At 35.3% G+C, this 22,291-nt stretch overlaps 1 protein-coding gene across 4 annotated transcripts in view; it reads right to left on the bottom strand.

Annotated features, from left to right (window-relative positions):
- Nucleotides 1-886: 886 nt before the first annotated feature.
- Nucleotides 887-22,291, bottom strand: part of IFT80 (intraflagellar transport 80) — a 54,074-nt gene continuing 32,669 nt past the window's right edge. For 2 of the 4 annotated variants that reach the window (XM_037407640.1, XM_037407641.1), the window contains exons 9-21: nucleotides 21,856-22,035; nucleotides 19,336-19,454; nucleotides 18,395-18,469; nucleotides 16,583-16,746; nucleotides 12,067-12,131; nucleotides 11,138-11,273; nucleotides 10,299-10,446; nucleotides 9,384-9,555; nucleotides 8,943-8,960; nucleotides 6,433-6,522; nucleotides 6,163-6,335; nucleotides 4,902-5,025; nucleotides 887-2,107 (exon numbers count right to left, since the gene is read on the bottom strand). In XM_037407640.1, the coding sequence (XP_037263537.1) occupies nucleotides 1,994-2,107; nucleotides 4,902-5,025; nucleotides 6,163-6,335; nucleotides 6,433-6,522; nucleotides 8,943-8,960; nucleotides 9,384-9,555; nucleotides 10,299-10,446; nucleotides 11,138-11,273; nucleotides 12,067-12,131; nucleotides 16,583-16,746; nucleotides 18,395-18,469; nucleotides 19,336-19,454; nucleotides 21,856-22,035 (1,578 nt within the window). In that variant the 3' untranslated portion in view covers nucleotides 887-1,993. Of the gene's footprint in view, nucleotides 2,108-3,026; nucleotides 3,094-4,901; nucleotides 5,026-6,162; nucleotides 6,336-6,432; nucleotides 6,523-8,942; nucleotides 8,961-9,383; nucleotides 9,556-10,298; nucleotides 10,447-11,137; nucleotides 11,274-12,066; nucleotides 12,132-16,582; nucleotides 16,747-18,394; nucleotides 18,470-19,335; nucleotides 19,455-21,855; nucleotides 22,036-22,291 lie in introns of all 4 variants that reach the window. The other 2 variants (XM_037407644.1, XM_037407642.1) reach the window with 2 other exon arrangements.

Here is a 22,291-nt window from a genome sequence, read left to right as displayed (position 1 = left end):
CTGCACTTGTGATACGTAAAAACCCTGGAACAATCCCAGGGAAGCCATATAAGAATGTTTCCTTCTGAGAATATTCTGAAATCTAGGTTTCATACCCAAGGCTGGAATTGTACCAGGTTACCTGCATATTAGAACCTGGTGAAAATAAAGAATATTTTTTCCAAATATTTATTTTTCCAAGATACTTATTTTGCCTTGTATTCTATTTAACACAAACATGGCATATCGTTCAGGACTGGATATGCACGGAAAAAACCCAGATCTCATCAGCAATAAATACCTTAAAGTCTTCCTTGTGCTTTGGCCCAGGAACTAACCCACCTTTCCCATCACCTAAAATAGAACACTTCTCATCAATACCAAGACATGGAGAGCCAGCTTGAAGTACTGCTGTACCACCTTCTGTGAACATCGGCATCGGCTGAAGATCAGCCAGTCTGAGACAGTACCTTTGCAAGCGTGGCATCCATCCCACTGTTTTATCTCAGTCTTTGCCATGGCTAATTGTTGCACCAGGCACTTTTAAGCAGCTGAGTGAATTTGCTGCCTCTGCTGTACCTCCAAGTGGCCCAAGAATAAAAGAGCGAGATTGAGCCGAGATCCTGAACTTTGTAGCACCGCTAGACTGGTCTTCAAAAATTGCTTACATTGCATTACAAATCTGAGCCAAGTTTCATAAATTTAACATTAAACACTTGCCATTAGTGGTATTTTGGGCTCATTTCTGGAAAGTAAGTGCTTTCTGCAAGTTAACGGAAGGTGTTTACTTTGCCACATGTCAGCACACCAGAATACTGCAGAGCTTCAAATGAGCTACATCAAATACATTGTTTTATTTAGCAGTCAGGTAAATCAACAGAGATCACTTAATGCATCACCTACTAGATACATTTAAAAAAAATTCCGTTTTTATTAAGAAATTTATGAGCTGTGCAAAAAACCATCATATAATGATTTACAAAAACGTTTGCCAGATATACAGATATTTAACATTTTGATGGTAATATTTCAAAGATACATATTATACAATGTCAGTTATGAATAACTTGCTCATATATTTGTAACGCAAAAGGCTTCTGCAAAGAACATCTAGCATATGCAGCCACTTTCATATGTAAAACAAAAATATATCTTGAAACAACACAAATGTAAAAACAGTATTTTCAAATCAAGTGCTTGGTGCAGAAAAAAATATGTGGGAAGTTCTTCCTTATTTTAAATGAGTATGGTATTTCAGCCTTAAGGAAGCTTTCAATATTGTCAATTATACGTGCTAGATGCTACAAAACCAACCAACAATTCTGTGTGTTACTTCAAACAACCCTCAAAGCACATTCCACTGCATTTTAAATTATTTATCTCAGAAAATACCTTTTATTGCTAAATTGTTTGCTGCAGGAACAAACCTGAGTTGCTGAAGTAATCTGAAATCATCTATTAAAGAACTTGCTCATACATACGTAGTACCAGAAGTATGTATTACCATAACTGTGAATAAAATATTCCTTTGTATTTATAGGTGCAAGCAAATCCTTTTTTTACTGTTCAACACTTAGTTTGCTGAATTTGTCTTAGGGCAACTTAAACAAGTCTTTTCAGAGGTCCCTGAGTTTGCAGAAATAACCAAACTACTTAACTAGCTGCTTAAACAGGGAAATTGGTAGTTGGAGGCAACTGAGGTTAAATAATTTTAATGGCAATGAAAATGTAAAAGCCACTAATGGAAAGACAGTAAATTTTCCTTTTTTGTCATACATGTATTATGGACTACAAGGTAACTACTCGCTGGAGTTAGGCCATCAGAACATAAACCCAGATCCAAATGAGACTGTAGTGAATCAATAATTCTGCCTGTCATCCAGCCATTAGCAAGAACCACAGCAATTCTCACTCCTGTTCCCCACAAAATGTTTGCTGAGACTTTTTTTAATGTGTCAAAATATGCCAGTACAAAATATCCAAGAAGCGCTCATTAAGGCAACCAAGAGGACAGTTATTGCTGTACAGTTACACTGGCTCTCACTGCGGGACTGGTTGCTGCTCGTTCTCGTTCTTTAGCAATTTCCATCTCTATTTTGGCTTTGATTTTATTCCAATCAACTTCCAGCTGTAAGAAGAACAGAAAAGGGAGTACGCAGAGGTCAACTAGCATTATATAGAGAGGTCAAACAGATAGCTATACACTAAACAGACAATTTGAAATTACGATTACAAACATTATGTATCAATCATTACACAGCACTTCACATATAAGCGACAACTTGTCGACACACTAATGGAATGTATGAAGGCAGAGTTGAGTTCTAACAAACTGAGCTTTCCACCTTTAAAATAAAACAAGCTTGATATCTTAACAAATACTAATACATCTCATTGTGTCTGGCAAAAACCCATTAGAACACAAAAATAACTTGGATCAAGTCATTACATTTAAATCAGATGCGACCTCTGTGTCCTATTACTGAGAGTATAGCCCTGTATCAATAATACATGCAGTGATGTCTTTTGACTGCGCCTGAAGTCCACCAAGTAAACACGATAGCATATTACACTAGTTATCGATATAACAGAAATCAGATTTCTGTTTGAAATTTGTTGTCTAAATCAATATAAGTTTTAGCTTTATATTGGCACTTCTCCAGCTGCAGAGAATCATCACCTTCCGGCTGTATTCTATTTCAGTGAAACTTCAGACAACAGACATAGTACAATATCCATGGTACAGTGGAGTACAACTGTTGCCTGTCTTTCCAAAAATGCTTGACAAGAAAGAATGGATCATGGTGCATTTGGTGACTACAAAAACATGTCCAAAACCCGGGCAAAAACGTAACTGCAAAGTTCAGTTTCATTGCTGGAGAATTAAGACTGTCAAAGATGGGATGGGAAAAAAGTCTCAATTGCTGCACAGGGAATTTTCAGAGTAGCTGTTACTCTGTTAACTAAGTCATGAAATAACAAGGAAGATTCTCTGTGAGGGAAGATGTAATTGCAATACCCATATTCTCATGTGAAAAGGTTAATACCTCAATTCAGGATGCATTTACTGGGTCCAGGTGCTTTGGATCTGATGACTGAAATCTTTATGGAGCTCTAAGAAAGAATGCGTTTGCTATAACAGATGTCACACAGATGCTAAACATACCACATACAGGGCTAATTCTGCCATCCAGCCCAGAGAGCTACTTGCCAGCGAAGCCAACAATCCTTGCCAGTGACACCTACTAACTGCCAAGATATGGATTCTCAGTATACTCATTAGGTTCATAATACCTTATATATAAAGACGTGAGATGTAACAACTAAGCACATTGTTTAGATTCCCTATCTGCTTGCAGATCCGTGCTCTCAGCTGCAGTAAAGAGGTAAAAACTCCTTACTTAAGCCAGAAGGAGCTTTAGGTGGTGAAAGGGAAACAGACCTATTTATTTTTTTCCCTGAGAAGGAATAGCAGCACAAAATCTTGCTTTTCTCTTCAATGCCCTTAACGTTTCCTGCTAACTTTGCTAGTTACCACTACAGCCAAGAGCTTAAAATCCACTTCATTAAGCAGGTTCCCTCCCAGTTTCAGAGGCAGCAGATAAGACCTCCAGAACACGGATGCAGAAAAGGACTTCTTTATTCCAGGAACCTTCTGCAGTCTGAGACCCAAGTTTCAAGACTGAGTGTAAGGTGAAACGGGCTCCACCCGCGTCACTCTGCTCACACCTTGTCACTGACAGGGTGTTATTGCTTAGGAACCCTTCCAGAAACTACGGCTTTCTTGATGATTTAAAAACAAGACAGTATTATCTAAAAAGTCTCTTTCAGAAGCATCAGGGGATTAACATGATTTTTGCTCAATAATGGATTTAAAGTATGTAGAAAGCATACTTCCAGCACAGCAGCCAAAATTGCTGCATGATAAGAGTGCCTGGAATCTGTTCTTTTTCTGTACTTCCTAGGTAAAGTACTGCAGAATGGTTCATTGGGGGGCTAGATACTGTGCAGACTTTTATTCTTGCTTAGGAAATGAAACATCCTTAGAAGTGCTAAAAGCTAATGACTTACATTAGAAATCAAGCTTTATTGAAAGTGTAATGGACAATGACCAATTAAAGGATCTGAGCTAACAGCTGAGATTATTTCCTGATCCATCAGCTACTGTGGATGCAAGGATCTGACACTGTCAAAGTACACGTCTCTCTTCACAGTTTCACCCTCGGAATGCTTCAGAACAGTGAGGGGAAGAGCAGGAAGGACATAAGGGCCACTCAGTGAAATTGCTGTCTAAGGTGCACATGTGCGTGATGCTTCTCATAAAAGAAATGCACACAAGGACTTCAGTGGAATCTAAGGTACTTTTAGCTTATGAACTGTAAGATCTATCCTCAGTCTTTAAGATCTGTGAAATGCTAATACATTGAAATGACCTACTGATGATAGAGGGTTTCCAGAGGTTTGATGAAATTGTATATTTAGCTATTTATCACATTCAGCAGAACGGTTTGTAGTTCACTTTTAATGCATATCTGGAAATCTTCAAAGTTTGTTATTGTTGCTATCCATAAAATCACAAAAAACCGTTGAAGACATTTTAGAGGTACCCATTCAATCTGTACTAAGGTCTAGCTCCCTGTTTATAGAGAACAACTATGCCTTCATTTGTATAATCCTTGCCAGATACTAAATATATACATTCCACGTCTGCACCTTCAAATAAACCACATGCACAACTACCACTAGCCAAGTAGCCACACATCAAGCTATGAACTTGTATTCAGATGTAAAAATTTTAAGATCTGTGTCCACATTTGAACCAAAGAAGGAAAACGTAAGAGCAATTCTTCCCCACCCTCCCAAAGTGGCTACAAGGGGCAGGCTGACCTAAAGCTGTAGGAATAATTCTGAGCAATACTTACACCTTCTGCATATTGCAAAAATCTTTTGTTAGTTTCTTTTTTACCAAAGTCCTCTAGGAACTTTTGTCGATAAGCCAGGACCGTGTCAACATGTGTCTTGTGCTTTACTGCTAGTTCTAGGGCCCTGGAATAAAACAGAAATGGGCTTGTCAGGCTATATAAATGCTCTGGCACAACTACAATCACCATGGTTTTGCAAAACGATATGCTGAAAAGCATTCGGGCTGCAGGCAAAGATTCCTAATCTATAGTGCCAAGCAGTTTTACATTAGTATCGGTCACAAGAGGTTAAAAGTAGCCAGCGAAGGAAGACTGTCTACTTTATGATGCATGCTATGAAAAACATCCAACGGTTATTTCTGTTGACAACCTCATCACATCATTGGAGTTTGACAATACGAGTCTTTTTATTTCAAGGAAATAAAACAGAGTGGTTAGAGTTTAGCACTCTCAATATAAAGGGGCAAAAGTAATAATTTTTAATAACTTTGTAACAGTCAGGAACCACTCCTGAACAGCGTCATAATACTTATTGATAGTGTATGCTACACAGCATTTATGAATATTCTATAGGGAGGAAAGATTAGGCATTGGATTAGTATAACCGATTACTCTCACATCTGTTTTCTTCTCAATGGCATAAGGAATACTTATGTTTGATAGATACAGTTTTTAGATGAGACATAATAGGCAACATAATAAACCCCACAGATATGTGGGGAGGAAAAACAACTTTTTGCCTACGGTGATATGAATATAATAGCAGAGAAATTAGTAGTAAATGGCCTCAGAAGATTCTGTTAGAAAACGTGGGTTTTTGTTTAAAGGAGAAATTCCTACTTTGTTTTCTCAGGCCTAATTCATATTTCATCCACCTACACAGTGCTGGGAGTCTGAATCGCAACGTATCTATTTTTAGCAACAAGACATTTCAAAACAGCCTTAATTCTTTGAGGGTCACATACAGTTTGAGGTATCACTAAGGACTTTGCTGTGTCAAAAATAATGAAAAAGCAAAATGTTATTTAAAAATGCTTCCAAACATGCTTTGCACTTCTGTCACAGAATACTTGTCTTCTAAACATGACAGAAAAGAAGTTACTTCTTTGGTTATTGTCAGGATATGATTTACTTCATCTTTTTACAGTTCTGGGCAATTACAGTACAGGTAAGCATCTGCAATAAAACAACCAATCTCAATAATTTACAGGTTACCTCAGTAAGACTGCTTATAAACATACTGTGTTTGAAGAAATACTACCTATCCCAATTGTAAAGATTAATGTTGACTTGAATAGCTTGATAGATAAGGCCTGTTTGAAGAAGCAGGGTTTCAGCTTCTTGGGTGTTTCCACTGAACAGCAGTGTATGAGCCATCCTTGATTCTTTTGATGGAAGATCTTTGATGGAATTGATATACTGAACTTTGTCAATCTGTTAACGAGATGTACAGTAGTTTAATAAGGGAAATTAATGAAGAAAATTAGTTTTGCAACAATTTAACTAGAAATACATAACTAAATTTTCTTACCTCACCAATTGATGCATAGGCGATTTCTGCTGTAGTCATGTCTTTGTTGGCAACTGCCATAGCAGCTAAACAAGCCCACATCGTCTGATCCTGAAATTTAAAAAAAAAAAAAAAAACGCAACTCTTACAACTTCGAATATTTACTATCCTTCCTTCTCAAAGGAAGTATGCAAGTCCTGAATATAATGCATAACAATACAACATTTCTCAGTATGCCATTTAGGGCACCGTGGTCTAACTCTCTTATTAGAAAGTCACTACTTTCTCATCTTTCCTCAGAACTCCTTCATTATAAAAATGTTGAAGTTGTGATCAGCTGAGACTGACAGTGTGGCTAAATGAGTCATTAGCTCTCAGCATCTCAGCCAGTAATGAACTCCTGCCATTGTATCACTTCACAGCCTCGTCACTGTGTCCCTGTCCCTGCTCGTGGAACTATGCTGGAAACTAAAGCACTGGCTGTAGTTAGGAAAATCAGTTTAAGCTGGCTGATCATAACCTGGCTTCACAAATAACTGCACTGGAACCACGATGCTGACAACAACTATACATTTATCATAAACGTACTATAACTGAAAAAATTATTTGACTGTAGAACAATGAACCTGCTGAAAAGTAAATAAGAGCTTCAAAAGTTCTGTCTCCTTTGTGATATTTTCAGTACATTTTATGTTTAGAACTAAGAATTAGAAAACCTTAGTGGTAATAATAATATTACAACCTTGTTTTCTATTTTTGTAACTTTTGCAATATTATTTGGGTTTTTTTACACAACAATAAGGAAACTCCACTAACTCAGAAAAACATTTAGGAAGATTCTGACATTTTGGTATCTTATCTTTTCAAGTCTGACAACATTATAACAAAGCTATACTACTAAAACATACTAATTAATACAGTTTAGGCTACCACATGTGAAAACTCTAGGTCAGACAGGAAAAATTTAATTTTGAAGACACTTGTTAGTCCACACACAGTCCAGGAATTAAGTGGGTTTTAGTAGTTTTGCTAAATATGTTTAATAACAAATTTGAATTTTTTTTTAAACACTTCATCATATGGTTTTTAGAATAGGTTTTTAGAAGCAGCATAGGATTACTGTTAATTTAAAACTGACTAAACAGCTACACTGAGCATGCTTTAAACATATTCCCATGCCATGTCTCAAAATTGCTTTTATATGAAACAAAACTGGTAAGACCCACTGAAGACAATGAAATACAGTAATTTAGCCTAAGGCTTTCACTATCACCGTCTTTGCACATGTTCCCACTCTTTACCAGGATTCAGGACAAGATAAGCATTCCTCCTGGTAGCCCATAATTTGGGAGATTCAAAGTTGTCCAGAGAATCAAATACTAATAAAATCTTGGTCACATTTTTCTCCTGCTTCCCTATTATTTAGAAATTTAGGTGATAAAATGCTGAAAGCTCAGCTTGAAACTATTCAAGGGACCAAGTTTCTAGGAGTTTTTCACCAATTGGTCTTGTGTTCTCTCTTTCCTCAGAAAGATGGTCCGTTTTCTTATTACTGATTAGAAATGCTTTGAACTGTCTACCTGGGTTGCCCCAAATCAACAAAACAGCCCTGTATCTCCATGAAGAGTTTACGAATCATGAAAGATAAACAAAGTACTCAAGGCAAGACCTTGGTGTAAGGGTGTTCCAGGTCATCCCTCAGCCCAAAAACAAAGTATCAAATAGAGAGGATATTCACACCATCTAGTTTAGGCCAGATTAGATTACCTTCTATCAAAGACAAAAATTTTCTTTTGTCAATCAATGCAAAGGAGAAGTCTTCAAAGACCAAGACCGAAGTATCCAACTTGGGGATGCTTAAAACCAGATGATGTGAATACTCTTCACGCTGAAAATAAAGATTCTGTTCCAGTTTTTCTTGAAAGGCCTTCCTCACTTGTTGACAGATAACAGATTAATGAGGAAAAGCTCATAAAAAAGGACAGTGAAAAAACCATGATACCTATATTGAGATTTCATTTAAAAAGCACCAAAAAATTAAAGTATTTTTTCCTTTTAAGTATGACTAAAATCATTGGATGACTCTGCCCATAAGAATGAAGAGGATGCACGAGAAGTTTGACCAAACAAACCCCCTGAATTAGAAAACCTTCATATCAATCAGAAAAAAACCTATTAATATTACCACCCAATACAGTTGTTTTATTTTTAAAAGATGATGCATTTAGATTACTCAAAAAAGTTAACATAATACTGCATTTGAAATCTGAAATCCCAGTTCCCATTGCCAAATACTGGGAAAAAAAGCCTACTATTAAAGGGCTAGCACCCAAAATAAAAATCAATATACAACCCAAGTTTTCTGGATGTGTATTGATTTAATAATGCAAATACAAAAATAATTGAAATACCCATTTAAGGTCATGGCAATCATATGAAAGTGCTAAACTCTTTTCTAGGACTACATGGGGGAAAGGAAGCAGGGTTTGGGGAGATTTTTCATTGTCAGTTTTAAAGACTCCCAGACTCACCTCATCTGTTGCTGTTGCCTAAATATATATAAAAGAAAGCAAAGGGGAAAAAAAAAATCACACAAAAAACAAGTGAAATAAAACATGAAAAACTACTAGGCAATGGTGGAGACACAGATAATTTTTAATCAGTTATATTAAGGCCTAGTCCTGAAAAGTTAAGCTTATTACTAACTTCTGTGAGTACTGGACTTTGCTGTGAATAAAAATAAGCATTTTTATTATATATAATGACAACTATGAAATGATGCATCTGTATATTACATAATTATGAAAAATGTATAATTTTTCATGACCAGCTCAAAACCAATCAGCAACAAAGCAGAAGAATGGAAATCAGATGTAACATCTGAAATGCAATTACCATTATTAAAGGAATACTTGAAAACATAAATATTACAGTGAAATTATATCTGAACATTCCTGATAATTAGCATTTACCTTGACAAAGCGACACAATCTGACAGCATCTTCCCATTTAGAACTACTAATATATTCATGAAGAATCGCAGGATAAGGTGACATATTAAGGTGAATAAGTGAACCATCTGCTCTTCTAATTGTTATTTGATTTCCTACAAAATGTATAATCTGGGGATTTTTGCCAAATTCACTGGGTAGAGAAAGAAAGGTAAGTTAATATTTACTTCTTTCTAACTGAAAAGGACATTAGGAATGTAAAGAAATCTTTGTTTCAAAATTACAACATGATTATACTTCGTTTCCAGAGCACATAAAAATCTAAGCACCTAGTTATTCACTAGTTGTATCCAACAGGTAGTTGTAATGTTAACTAAAAATAAATGTTAGTTATGCACATACACTGGCTGTAAGGCAAATGCAAACTGGGTATTTGTGCAAAAATTTTCAAATACATTTGTCAGTAAAAAGTATTTGGGCTCCCACAACTCTTAGAATGAAATATAAAATCCTTCATCAAGAACACCTGAATTCATTATCACAAGCGCGCAGACTGAAGCAAACATGCTGAGCTAGAAATAGTATTATCTGTGATGTAATGTTTTGATACATTTAATTTCCAACAGATACTTTTAACATATCTTCTTTTTTGTTTGATTTTTTACAAACAACTAAGGCAGTATTTCATGAGATATGATTAAAATTTTGCTTATGCATCAAGATATGCATCATCCATTTCAACTGCAAACTTTATGACATGAATTATAAAACACTTTTTCCTCATTTCCTAATCAAGAAGTAGTAACACAAGAAGAATTTTAGAAGTTGCAACCCTGGCTTTTACTTCAGCTGCCAAAATTAACATAATGTTTTAAGGAACGAGTAAAGTAGGTAAAATACACAGTAATACTATTATGATAAAAAAGCATATATTACCTTGCATCTTTTTCATACAGAGTTTTTGGCAAAAGATCTTTATCTACATTGACTGTGTTGGGGTAGTACCAGACTGTAAAATGAGTATCTTGAATCCCACAAAGAATGTTAGACGTGTCGTTCCAGGCCAAAGTTTGAACCATTGTCCCTTAATTTAAAGATAGAAGAATAACATGCATTTCCACAAGAAACTTCAAAATAAAGGTACACTTCACAAACTGTAGTAAAAGGGTAATTATTAGCCATTCTTAGTTCCTTTTATAAGGACTGAGTTTAACACCTTGTTTATAAAGTAACATCTTACATACTTAACTTCCAGTCAAATTCAGTTCTTGCTTTCTGAAAGTAAGTTCTTTTCAGAATAATGGTTTTTTGGACTTGGTTTTGAGACTGGAGACCAAAATTAACACAATGGTCAGACTGCAGCTTTGTACTTCATGGATCATGCATCTACCTGCAGCATTTAAACTTTTAATTAAAAAACATTATGAAATTAAGAGTTTGCATTTGCAAGAAAACCTTCTGAAAGATTCTGTACTGAATAATTCTGAGGAATACATTCTTCTCTAATACCCTTCTAGCTGCTTGCTCCAGAATGCAGTAACAAGTGCTTAAATGTTAACAGCTGCTTTACATGTAACTGATATATTATCAAAATTTAGATAAAATGTACTAAAATTGCCTCTACCACTATCTTACGGAAGCCACAGAACTATTTCCAATGTTTTTTTCAAGTCCAGTTTCACTATTAACTAAAAAGCAAAATTTTGTCTCTTTACTAGATAAAAGTCTATTTGCCTGCTAGCACATGATTGAACGTTATTTTGAATTTTCCTTACCTATTTTGACAATCTTCTGTTCTTTTCCAAACCGTTTAACTGAAGTAATGTAGAGATCTCTGTTCTTATCAATAAAAGCTATTTTTCTTTCACTTGTAAGTCCTTTCTGGTCCAAAGCAATTGCCACAATTTCCGTCTGAAAAGGAAAAAGAAAATATCTGATTTTTATTTTGGAGATTCGTATCACAGAAAGCATGTGATATTCAAAAAAATGAATGCTTTACTAGAAATAAGGCACAAAACTCTTGAAAAACCGGATTGTGAAGACACTTTATGTGTGTCTTCTCTGTGGAATGAGGCATTATATGAATTGAATTTCATGCAGATTAAACTAAAACTGCAACAGAGAAGAGTCAGCAGTTCAGGAATTTACTACAGAACTACAGAAATACAAGTTGCAGTCTCAAAGCAAAAGCTGCCTAAAAGATGAATGTTTTTTCTTCTCTCCAAAGAAGCTGCCTATTTTTGACTTTTTTGTATACCAGAAGAGTGAAGAAAAGTAAGATGCAGTTCAGGCAATCATTTTTGAAGACAGTAAAAGCTCAGACTGAAGGCAGACAACTTTTTGATGATGTTCCTTTTCTTCAGCATTAACAACAGGTTGACACTAATGAAAGCAGCTTTGGAGGACATGCAAAGGAAACTCAGGTGATGTTTTACTGCATAACAAAACTATTTGCCTGTAGTTTCAACTCTTATGTGCATGGGAAAGACATGCCAGTAACTGAACACAACCTATAACATATCCCTTTGTACCTCGACGCTGCATAAAGAATCTGATTTTTGTTATGTCAGCTAGGCTTGTCAAGCTCCTGTCTATTACGATGGTAAGCCTTTAAAAGTTTATTAGACCCATTACTGAGGAAATCCGTTATTGATTCTTAATTTCAAAGTATAATAAAAAAGAGACACTAGATTCTTCACCTTACCTTATGGGTTAGAGGCTTTCCATCACCCAATGGCTTTCCAGATAAAGCTTCAAATATGTAGATAACTGAAGAAATTAAAAAAAAAATAATATTAGTTACAAATAAGAGTTCTTCATAGACTTTTCAAGCAGTTCCATTCATTTTCAGAGGATAATTTACTGCAAGTGGATACTTATTACTGTGTGCTAGATATACCAATGACTCACACTCTGGTGAAAAAAGAATCTTACAGTTGGGAAAACTTAACCATCAGAGTCTGCTGAGCTTCGGAATAGCCTCATTTTGCAATTGGAGTGATCTGTGAAAATTCTCAAATATCCTTCTTTCCAGAGCATTGATAGCCATTGAAACATGACATCATGGACTGATACAGAAAAGTAATGTTTTACTTCCCATCACAGCTCAAATGGTTATTTACAGAAATGACATGGAGTTCTATATGATGCAAGTTTGTACTCTCCATCTGAATAAATTAATGTTACCAAGGTTATCCGATACATTTATTCAATCTTAACCCATTATTTTGATGAATATGAAAGTTTAGGAAGTGATACCATTGAGTGGAATATTTTCCTGAAGAAATTATCATCATATAGAAAGCTGCCCTTCGAACAATTGTGTAATGCATTCTTTAGAAGCATTCTCTATTTTGTTAAAAACCTGCTCTGTTTTGAATTCTTAATACAGTGGTCCCTAGACATATTTTCTTGCAGGACAGTTCAGGTTTTCAGCTTGTCATGATGATACAGTTAATGGCAATACATTAATAACTGGCTTCCTCAAAAAGTATCTGCTTTATCCAGATATACTTGAATTGTATATATAAATTCTTGCAATCTTTACCAGAAGCCCATCTGTTCTATACTCTCCCTGTCTCACCCTCAAAACAAAAATAAAACAAAAAAACCCTCCAAAAATCCCCCACCTACACCATCTCTATTTATGGGATATCCAGTGATGACTCAAATTTGCAATTCACTTAAAAATAAAGTTTCTCTTTCTTCCTTTCTTTCTGTCTTTATATATACAAGTGTATGTGTGTGTGATGCACACATATCCCTGTGTGTTCAAAACCTATTCATACATACTTTATACATAGTCTGTGAATACGCACATGAATTCAGACAGGCATAGGTAGAGTATTCAAACCTAGAGGAAACTGTAACATTATAAGGAACACCGGTTGTCATTTAAAGCACGTAATTCAGCGTTAGTCCATGGATGTTTTCAGATGTGACAGAAACATTTCAGATGTTCAGTAGCACACCCCACCTGCTATTTCAAAGCACTACCTGTAAGTACACTACGTAAGATGAACATACAAGTTCATTCCAAAGGATGGCGATGTTAACATGTTAATCCTGCTGTGCATTTCCTTCACTAGGACACAGGATGTTGGTTTGAGGTCAATGGTTATACAGGCAGATTTTTTTTTTTTTTTTAAATACAACTGTAAGAGCAGGTGTTCAGAAAACATTGGTTGAGTTTGCAAAGGAAGAAAAAGGTTTTGCTCTTGGCAGCAGACTAAATATACAAAAAACCCCACCACCCTAGTTGTTTCTGAGAAGTTCTATTCTTCTCACTTTTATGCATGTCTCCCTGCATGAAATTGTTGATCTAGCTATACAAGCCAATTTTACAACTACTATACTAGCTATAGGAAGTGAGATTAAGAGTTTTAAAGAAAACCACTGTACCTAACTGACAAGTAAAATTGGTTAACTATTCGTGAATCTACAATGTTTATAAAAGTATTTAAGAAAGTAAGTTTGGGGTTGTTTTGTTTCTTTTTTCTGGTCTGGAAATATTCCACATCACTTTATAATCATTTAGAACCTAAAATAGATCTTTTTAATATGTATAAATGAAATATATGAATAAAGGGTATTCTCTCACTTTGAACACTCAGAGAAAGAGAACAGCTACTGTGTGCCTTTTAACACACGTGTTCTCTTACGACAGAATAACTGCTCCTAGGGTGAGCAGCTCCATTTTAAGAACAGGCTCACCTCCCTCTTCCAGCTTTATTAGAGACTGAGGAAGGACTGTAAATGCAGAGATACCAACCTTTTTTCTAGATTGCTGAAGGAGGAAGAGTATCCAAGTAAAAACACTGAAGGACAGCAAGTGATAGCGTCCTCTGTTTCAGTGTAAATTAGCTTGTAGAGAGCTCCATGCTACAACATGTAAACTGCTTCCTGCATCAAACTGAGCTATCTTAGATATTTCTATATTGCAGTGCATTATGAAAAACAGACCTGCCCTCAAAACAGGGCAAAGAAAAAAAAGAACGGCTCCTGCTGGGGTGAGTTGAGAAGGATAAACAGGCTTAGATAAGCCGCGGTTTCCTGTGCCAAGGATCTGTTTTCCCATGTGCTGGCATATTATCAGGCTTTTTACCACTACTAGTGGGGCTTGTATCTAAAAAAGAAAAAAAAAACCCACCCCTACTCATTGCCCTGATGGAAGCTCCTATCAACAGAATAATTTGGAGAGCTTATCTTGAAATCATAGCCAGAAACCCAGCCTCTGTAAATTACAATTTTGATGAAGATTACCCTGCATGCAGAACCAGCTCACAAGATTTTCAGGACACTAATGAGAAAGGTTTGGAGATGGAGATGCTCTTCAGTCTGCTCAGGAAGACAGGCAGGGGAACAGGGCAAGAGAGTGAGTTTGCCATTGAAACGTTAAATATGCACGCATATAGAGAACAGTCAATATTTATGGATACATTTTCTATATAACCTCAACTTATTGAAAGTACTTCTACTGCTTTTGTTCTAACTACATCAAGGTGTCACTACAGCAAAAGTATAAAGTCCCCGTGTTACATGTATTAATATACAAATATACATACACTCATGTAATATAAATAGACATACACACAGAGTAAAAAAGAAAAGATCAGAAATAAAATACAACTTTTTACTTATCCATTTAGATTTTGTTTGCATCCTACTGCTTTCCTCCTAATAATTTACACTGAAATATATTTTTGCTGATTAAAATAAATTTTAATTATTACACAGCTGTTTTAGATATCTAATGTCTTCGTGTTTGATGATAACATTTTCTGAAGTAATTTTCCTCAAAAATTAAATACATACTAGTAATGCTACTACTCTTAAAAATAATTACTCAAAATGAAAGAAAGTATTTGTTCTCACACAAAAGATAAAATGTATTTTTTTTTCTTGTACATTCTTCAGTTGTACAGAGTAGCAAAAATGCTTTGTAACAGGGAAGTGAGAAAAACCTCACCTACTTTTTCTTTTGTTTGGGTGAGGATATTTTAAAAGATCATTATAAAGGTTTTCTTCATTGACCAAGTAATTTAAGTTGCAGGTTATATGCTGAGAAAACTACCATGCAATCAGTACTAAAGGGCTAACTCCCTGCCAGGATCTTCTTTTGTACTTCACACTGAAAGGCTTTTTTCTATGGCAAAAAGAAGATAGATATGGTGGTTCTTTGCTGCAGAACAAAGAATTTTAAAATTCTGAATCTGTTTAAAATCTATTCATTAATACTAGGGTAACAGAGTTATAGCTAATAGATCGAGCGAGTGTCAGTTGGAACCACGGGCAGGAAGTTTTCACTGTTTGACTCTGCAATAACAGCACCTCCCGCGCACAGTTGCTCCCACCGGTAATCCCCTTACTGGCTGTATCGCAGGAGAAATACTGCTATTGATAGCACTCCAGCCCTCTATTGTCATCCTTGTATGGCCTATAAATGGCACAGTTACGAAGTCAAAAGTCACAGCGCTGTGGGTTTTTCCAGCAAGGGAAGTGTCTGTCTCCAGCAGACACTTAAATTTATATTGTTGCACAGGTAAACTCACAGCTTTGCATCAACAGAGAGAACAAAGGAAAAGAGCTGACTGACAAACAGATATTCCTGTACCATTCGTTAATGCAAAAACTTACCTGAAGCTCATTTGGCCATGTTATGGTTTAGAATCACAGTGCTTTTGATGCCAAAATACAAAAGCTAAGAGAATAAAACTCTTCAAGAAGACAGCACTGAGACAGAGTACATCACAGCCTCATACCTATGGCCATATCAGTTGCATATAAAACCTACATGCTGTAAAGATACAAACCCAAAAAAACTAAAGCAAAGAACACCCGAGAACTAAAATTAATCACAGCTAATATACTGGTAGCTTCTAAGAGCAGCAGCCAAGCAGAAAAAGTTGCTGAGTTACTTCTTTAGAAAAATCATGTCAGAGAGTGAAAACCTACCGTTCAAGTATTTAATGCAAAGATTCCATGGTTCTCTGATGCATTACACACAACTGGAAGTGCAAAGACATATATCATTCTCTAACTTTTATCATCGATGTTAAGCGAGACCAATCATTGTAATACATTTTAAAAATAAATATTGTCTTTATATCACAGATAAATTGTTTATGCTTTGTGCTTTTTTTTTTTTTTTGTACCAAAGATGTTGAAAGCCTCATAACGAATTATTAGTAAACACGGAACTACTAGAACAGAGAACTTACCCTTTTCATCAGCTTTGTCTTTTACTGCTAGAGTATCATTACTCAGAGATACTGTCTGAGCATTTAAAATGTCTGTTCTCATTCCTGGAAATTTTGGAGAGGAAATTAATCTTCCTTCATATGAATATAAATAAAGTCCTCCACCATCTACAAGGAGAAAATGCCTGCCAAAAAAAAAACAACCCACCACCAACAAAAAGTAAATAATTAAATGCAGAAAAGCATGATTATAGTTTCAACAGTTTGAAGGTAATTGTCTAACATCCTGAAATTGTTTTCAGTTAAATACATAATTTCTAAACTTTACATTTCAAAGTTGATATTCTGAAAGCTCTGTATGGAATATTTCAGTTTTAGTGTGAATGTTATCTTTTCCATGAAAAATACTTATTACCTGGAATCACTGTGACTTTATCTGTTAAGATATTACAGGATTTAAATCTTGTAACTCCTGATGACAGGGTGTTGTAAGATGCTACTCCCCACACATCACCCCATGAGACGATGCTGTGTGTATGAATGTATGTGAGAAACAGCTTTAATGTATACAGCTAGCTTTGAAATAGTATTACCTGTACCATTTTCTTCAGTGTGACTAGATTATAGAGTGCAGAAAATAGAAGACATTTAATGAACTGATCACCATCTCTCACGATGCATGGCTTCAGTGAAAAATAACTTATTTGCAGGAACACATTGCAAACTTTTATTGTTAAGTAGAACTATTTATGTTCTGTATAACTGGTAAATACGGTATCTCTAGTTCAAAGACACAAAAAACACACCCATAAACAACAAGCCAGTTGTTAGACCCTCAGCTATTGTAAATGTTACCAAACACTGGCACCAAATGAACCGCTGTTTGTGTGCACATATATCTGTAAAGGTAGCCTGGTTTTACCTAATTTTTAGGTTTGTCTCTGTGGATCACCTACACTGCCAAAGAATCTGTACCACATTTTCAAAATTTCTTTTAATCAGCAGCACAAAACTCCAAGTCTAGAAACTGATCTTCAAAATCCTGTCCACTTGCTTACCCATTCTCTCCTGCAGTATCTTTGTAGACTAGGACATACGTGTTTAATTCAAGGCATTCAAAATTGCTGTGAGCACTGTGCTGCACTTTGTAGAAATAGTTGTCCAACAATATTTGTCCACAAAAATTAATACTACAACCAAAACTCAAGAGTTTTGACTCCTATTCTTAGTCCTTTGAAAGACTTCAACAAAAGCACATGTAAAGATCTCTTTGACAAATGATTTTTAGGAAATACAGAATAAAACAAAAGCATATGTAAAGATCTCTTTGACAAATAATTTTTAGGAAATACAGATTAAAACAAAAGCATATGTAATAATCTCTTTGACAAATGATTTTTAAAAGGAAATACAGATTAAAGTTTTTTTAAACAGAGGAGGAAAACATATTAATGTGTTGCAACTAAAAATACAAATAAAGAAAAACGAAACTATTTATTTGGCATAGCTGGCAATGTTTTTAATAAAATCTGGAGACCAAAGATAATTTATAAAAAATATATAGAAGTTCAAAAAAGCAATATAAAACATAAAAAAACCCCAGATGTCAGCTCTACTTTCTCCCATAAATAAGAGTATAAAATACATAATGTATTAAAAGATTCATTACCACCATCATAGACCTACAGTAAACATACCAGCTAAGCCTTTCCATGCTACTCAACGATACTGTGTACTCTTTGTCTATTCCTAATATCTCATTACATACTTATAACAAAAGTTTAGGAAATGCATGTTCACATCTAATAGTGAGCATTACAAGAAGTTACCTACCTTTCTGCTTGTAAAATCAAACTAACTGTTCCTTCCTTCAGATCAAAGATCAGTGGTGTATTCCAGTTCTTTGTACTGAAAAAAAAATAATTCATCATTTGTTAAAAATGCTAATCTTCACGTATCATTGCAAATACAAAGTTTAACTCACTAAGTAAAGCATACACATTTTAATCATCTAATATTCCTAAAAAGGGAGGTTTTCAAAAGGAAAACAGCATTTAGGAAGCCAAGCAACACTGATAACTGTGCAGTATGATCCAATAACACTTCTGCCTTCATTTTTGCATCCCTTCACACTAGAGCAGCTAACCTAGGAGTCTTACTAAACAGCAAAATCATATTTATATGAAATAAATACATTTTTTAAATATTTCTGAATCGCAATTCAACTCTTACAGTGATCTGGAGTTAGGACAGTCCCTCTCATGTGTCCTACTACAGGCTGCATTACTGTTCAGAATTAATCATCTCCCTGAACATCTCACTGGTAAGTGCCTTTAGGAGTAAACTTTAAATTTCTGCACACGAAACAGAATATCATATTCTTAAAACATGATGCAGGATTGAATCATTCCTATTCTACTCCAAAATAATGGCATGCCAGAAGCAGAATCCAAAAAAAGGAGTCCCTAGGTGGAGGCACAAATACATTTACATCCAGTCACCATTCCTGCAGCTTCTATGTGAAAGGAAAGCCTGCCAAATTTTTGCAGCAAAATGAACAGTCATGGCACCAGCAAGAAGCTGAAAGAAAGGATGATGGGGGAGGGCAACTATACTCTAATACATTTCATTGTAGATGATGCTAGGTTCCATAGAATATTTCAATTCGTTTAAATAAATAAATAAATAAAAGTTAACTGCTGGATTTCAAATAAAATTTCTCCTAGTCTCCAACAGATAAACTTGAGAAAGCTTCATGGATTTGTATTACTTACGAAAACACGTAACACTGAAGAGAAGTTGAAACAACCAAATGCCCGTAGTTCAGAGAGGCCTTAATAACCCTGTCACGGAACTCCAACAAATCTACCGCATCATTAATAACATTGTGCACCTAATCAAAAGAAAATTTTGTTAAATAAACACACAATAACTGAAATGAAAACTAACTAGTGAAATACCATATTTCTTTCTTATTTTAGGTACATGCTGATACTAATATGCAATTAGAACATATCTACGTGGGAACAGGCCCTTTAACAGCACTGGTAAAAACTTAAACTCTAAGGTTCAATAAAGTCTGAATAAACAATGAATAATTACTGAAGAGCTGGATGGAGTTCCTTATAAGAAAGGAGCAATAAATGTGTACTTGGAATACATAAGGTATAAGAACAATATTATACATGAAGTTGAGAAAAATCATCTGAGCTCAAGGATGTCTGAAAGTTCCCATTTTAAGACTCAGTGTTTGGTTGCTGATTATTTAAACATTTGAAATATAACACTTCAGCGATCCCATCATTCTATCATCAAAACAATTCAGCAATATCCAAGATTTGGATAAAGATGTATTGTCTAGATGCTGAACAGCTCTAGCATATACTTTAATGCTACCTCTCTGAAGTAAGGGAAATTTAGGAGATGGCCTTGATGAGCAGGCTGCGCCTTTGCCATTTCTGTGAAAATTCGCTCAAAGGACAACGTTTCAAGAAAATCACAGTTTGCCTATAATCAACACAGATTTCTGAGCTTGAAGATTTTAGGCAGCTAAAATCTAAGAAGGTCTCTTATGGCAGGGTTTTTTTGTTTGCTTATGGGCTGTTCTTTGTTGGTTTTTTTTTAAGATGTCACCATTCTGAGGGTGGTAACTACTTTTTCATTTTCGCCATTATGCAACCAACTGCAAAACAACGACTGAACTCAATTATTATGAAAGCCTAGAAATCATTTCCAAAGACATATTAATTGCTATGTCCGCTGCAGTGATACATCCGTAATTAACTTAGCTATTGTAGTACTCAAGAAAAGAATGCATCTAGAACTTTTTTGTAGGTAATATTTTCCTACATAAACATATAGGAATTAAATAAAATAATAAAATAAAAAATTAGTCCTGAATCAGGGTTAATTAGCTATACTTCCTGAGTTGTTTGCATATTCAAACACCCTGGAGATTATTCATAGAGCCCATCTGTTACGAGTCGATGTCTGGGAATGAAAGAAGAAATATGAATTTTTACCTGCTAATTTGTCTTCTGTGTTCCCAGACACTGACTCATGTTATCCCACCCACCGGACCAAATTGTAATACAACATTTCTGTTGTTACAACTTTTCCCAATTACATATTCAACATTAAAAGAATCAAGACCAAAAAATATTTAAAGGTCTAATTAGGAATTTAGGAACTTGACTTCAGTTTTGAAAATATTGGCCTGATGTCAAATACCAAATGTGTAATTTGGAAAATTTGTAAGAATGGAAATCTTATATTATCCCAGTGTTCAGAGAGTGAATGTTGTGAGTCAGTGTCTGGGAACACAGAGGACAAATTAGAAGGTAAAAATTCATATTTTTGTCTTAATTCCCAGATATTTGGTAACCTAAATGTGGATTAAGGCCAAGATTTTTCAAAAGAAGGATCCTAAACTTAAGCTCCAGAAACCACATGTAGGGGCCTGTTTCATTTCCAGCAGTGCTGAGACTTGGCAGGTCCCGCTGAGGTCAATGCCTGTTGCTCAGCACTCAGCTGGAAGCGCCATGCAGGTACCTGATGTATGTTATATGATACATGACAAATTTCTGTAGTTTTGGAAGATCTGAATCTAGGCTGCAATACAATATGTGGTGCAGAAAAGCACGTTACATCTCTTTACAGTTATAGTCAGAAACCAAATTTACCTGGAAATGCTGTAAGACAGCAACATTCATCACAGCATCATTAACAACAAGGATACATTGAATGTTATTAAAGCATCAGCTACTACAAAATGCATCAGTACCTCAACAACTCATGAACGCAGATAAGGTGAAGAAAGCTCCTCTGTATTACCTACACTCAGTTATGCAACTTCATCTTTGCTGACAGTTATTGTAATGCTATTTAGTACGACGCTTTGGTTTTGGCCAATGTATTTGTATTGTTTTCTGGATAAACATTTTCATTATACTTGGTATCATCTCTCTTTTGTACGTGGCCTCTCACAGATAATTTCACATGCTTTTTAAATGAGCTTTGCACTTTTCTGGAGGATAAAGTACTGAGTTATGTAGTTCTCGTCCATCTGGTGGCATGGTTTGGTTTACATGGATCCGATCTTTTCCACAACTAATAATTATTTACACCATTTACTAACTTTGGCCATTTCATGATCTTAAATGTTTTCAGTCATATGCACTCGGGGAAAAAAAAAGGATAATGTTTTATCAAGGATTAAAAATGCCCATTTTGTATTAAAAAGAGCCTTAGAAAGCTAGCAATCAGAATGCACAGCTCTGAACTGTGAAAATTACCTCCATGGTTCTCCTCTTAATTAACGTTATTTCAAAGTTCTTCCACTCCCAGTGCTGCTCCACGACATGGGCAAAGATGACATGTCCATTTCCACATGCTCCGGCTAGTTGCGTGCCATCAGTAGACCAAGCAATATTAAATATGCTGCCAGTATTTGGCTTCTCTAAAGCATATGACCACTTGCAGAAAAAGAGAAAATATTTCTTATTTTTTTGGTACTTTCTGGAAATGATTTATTGTAATAAATAGATTTGCAGGGTGATCATTTTTTAAGACACATCAATGAACTAACTTTTTATTGTGGTTTGAATAAGCAAAACAAAGAGATTAGATATCTAAAGTCCAACTCTTGAAAAACAGGGATACAAAAAAGAAAACCATTAGCTACAGCAGAAATGAAGAATGTCACAATGCCTGAAGTACATTAGGTAAAAG

Source organism: Falco rusticolus, chromosome 13, assembly GCF_015220075.1.
Source record: "Falco rusticolus isolate bFalRus1 chromosome 13, bFalRus1.pri, whole genome shotgun sequence".
NCBI lineage: Eukaryota > Metazoa > Chordata > Aves > Falconiformes > Falconidae > Falco > Falco rusticolus.
The sequence above is the reverse complement of the archived record's forward strand: the minus strand, read 5'-3'. Positions and strand labels throughout refer to the sequence as shown.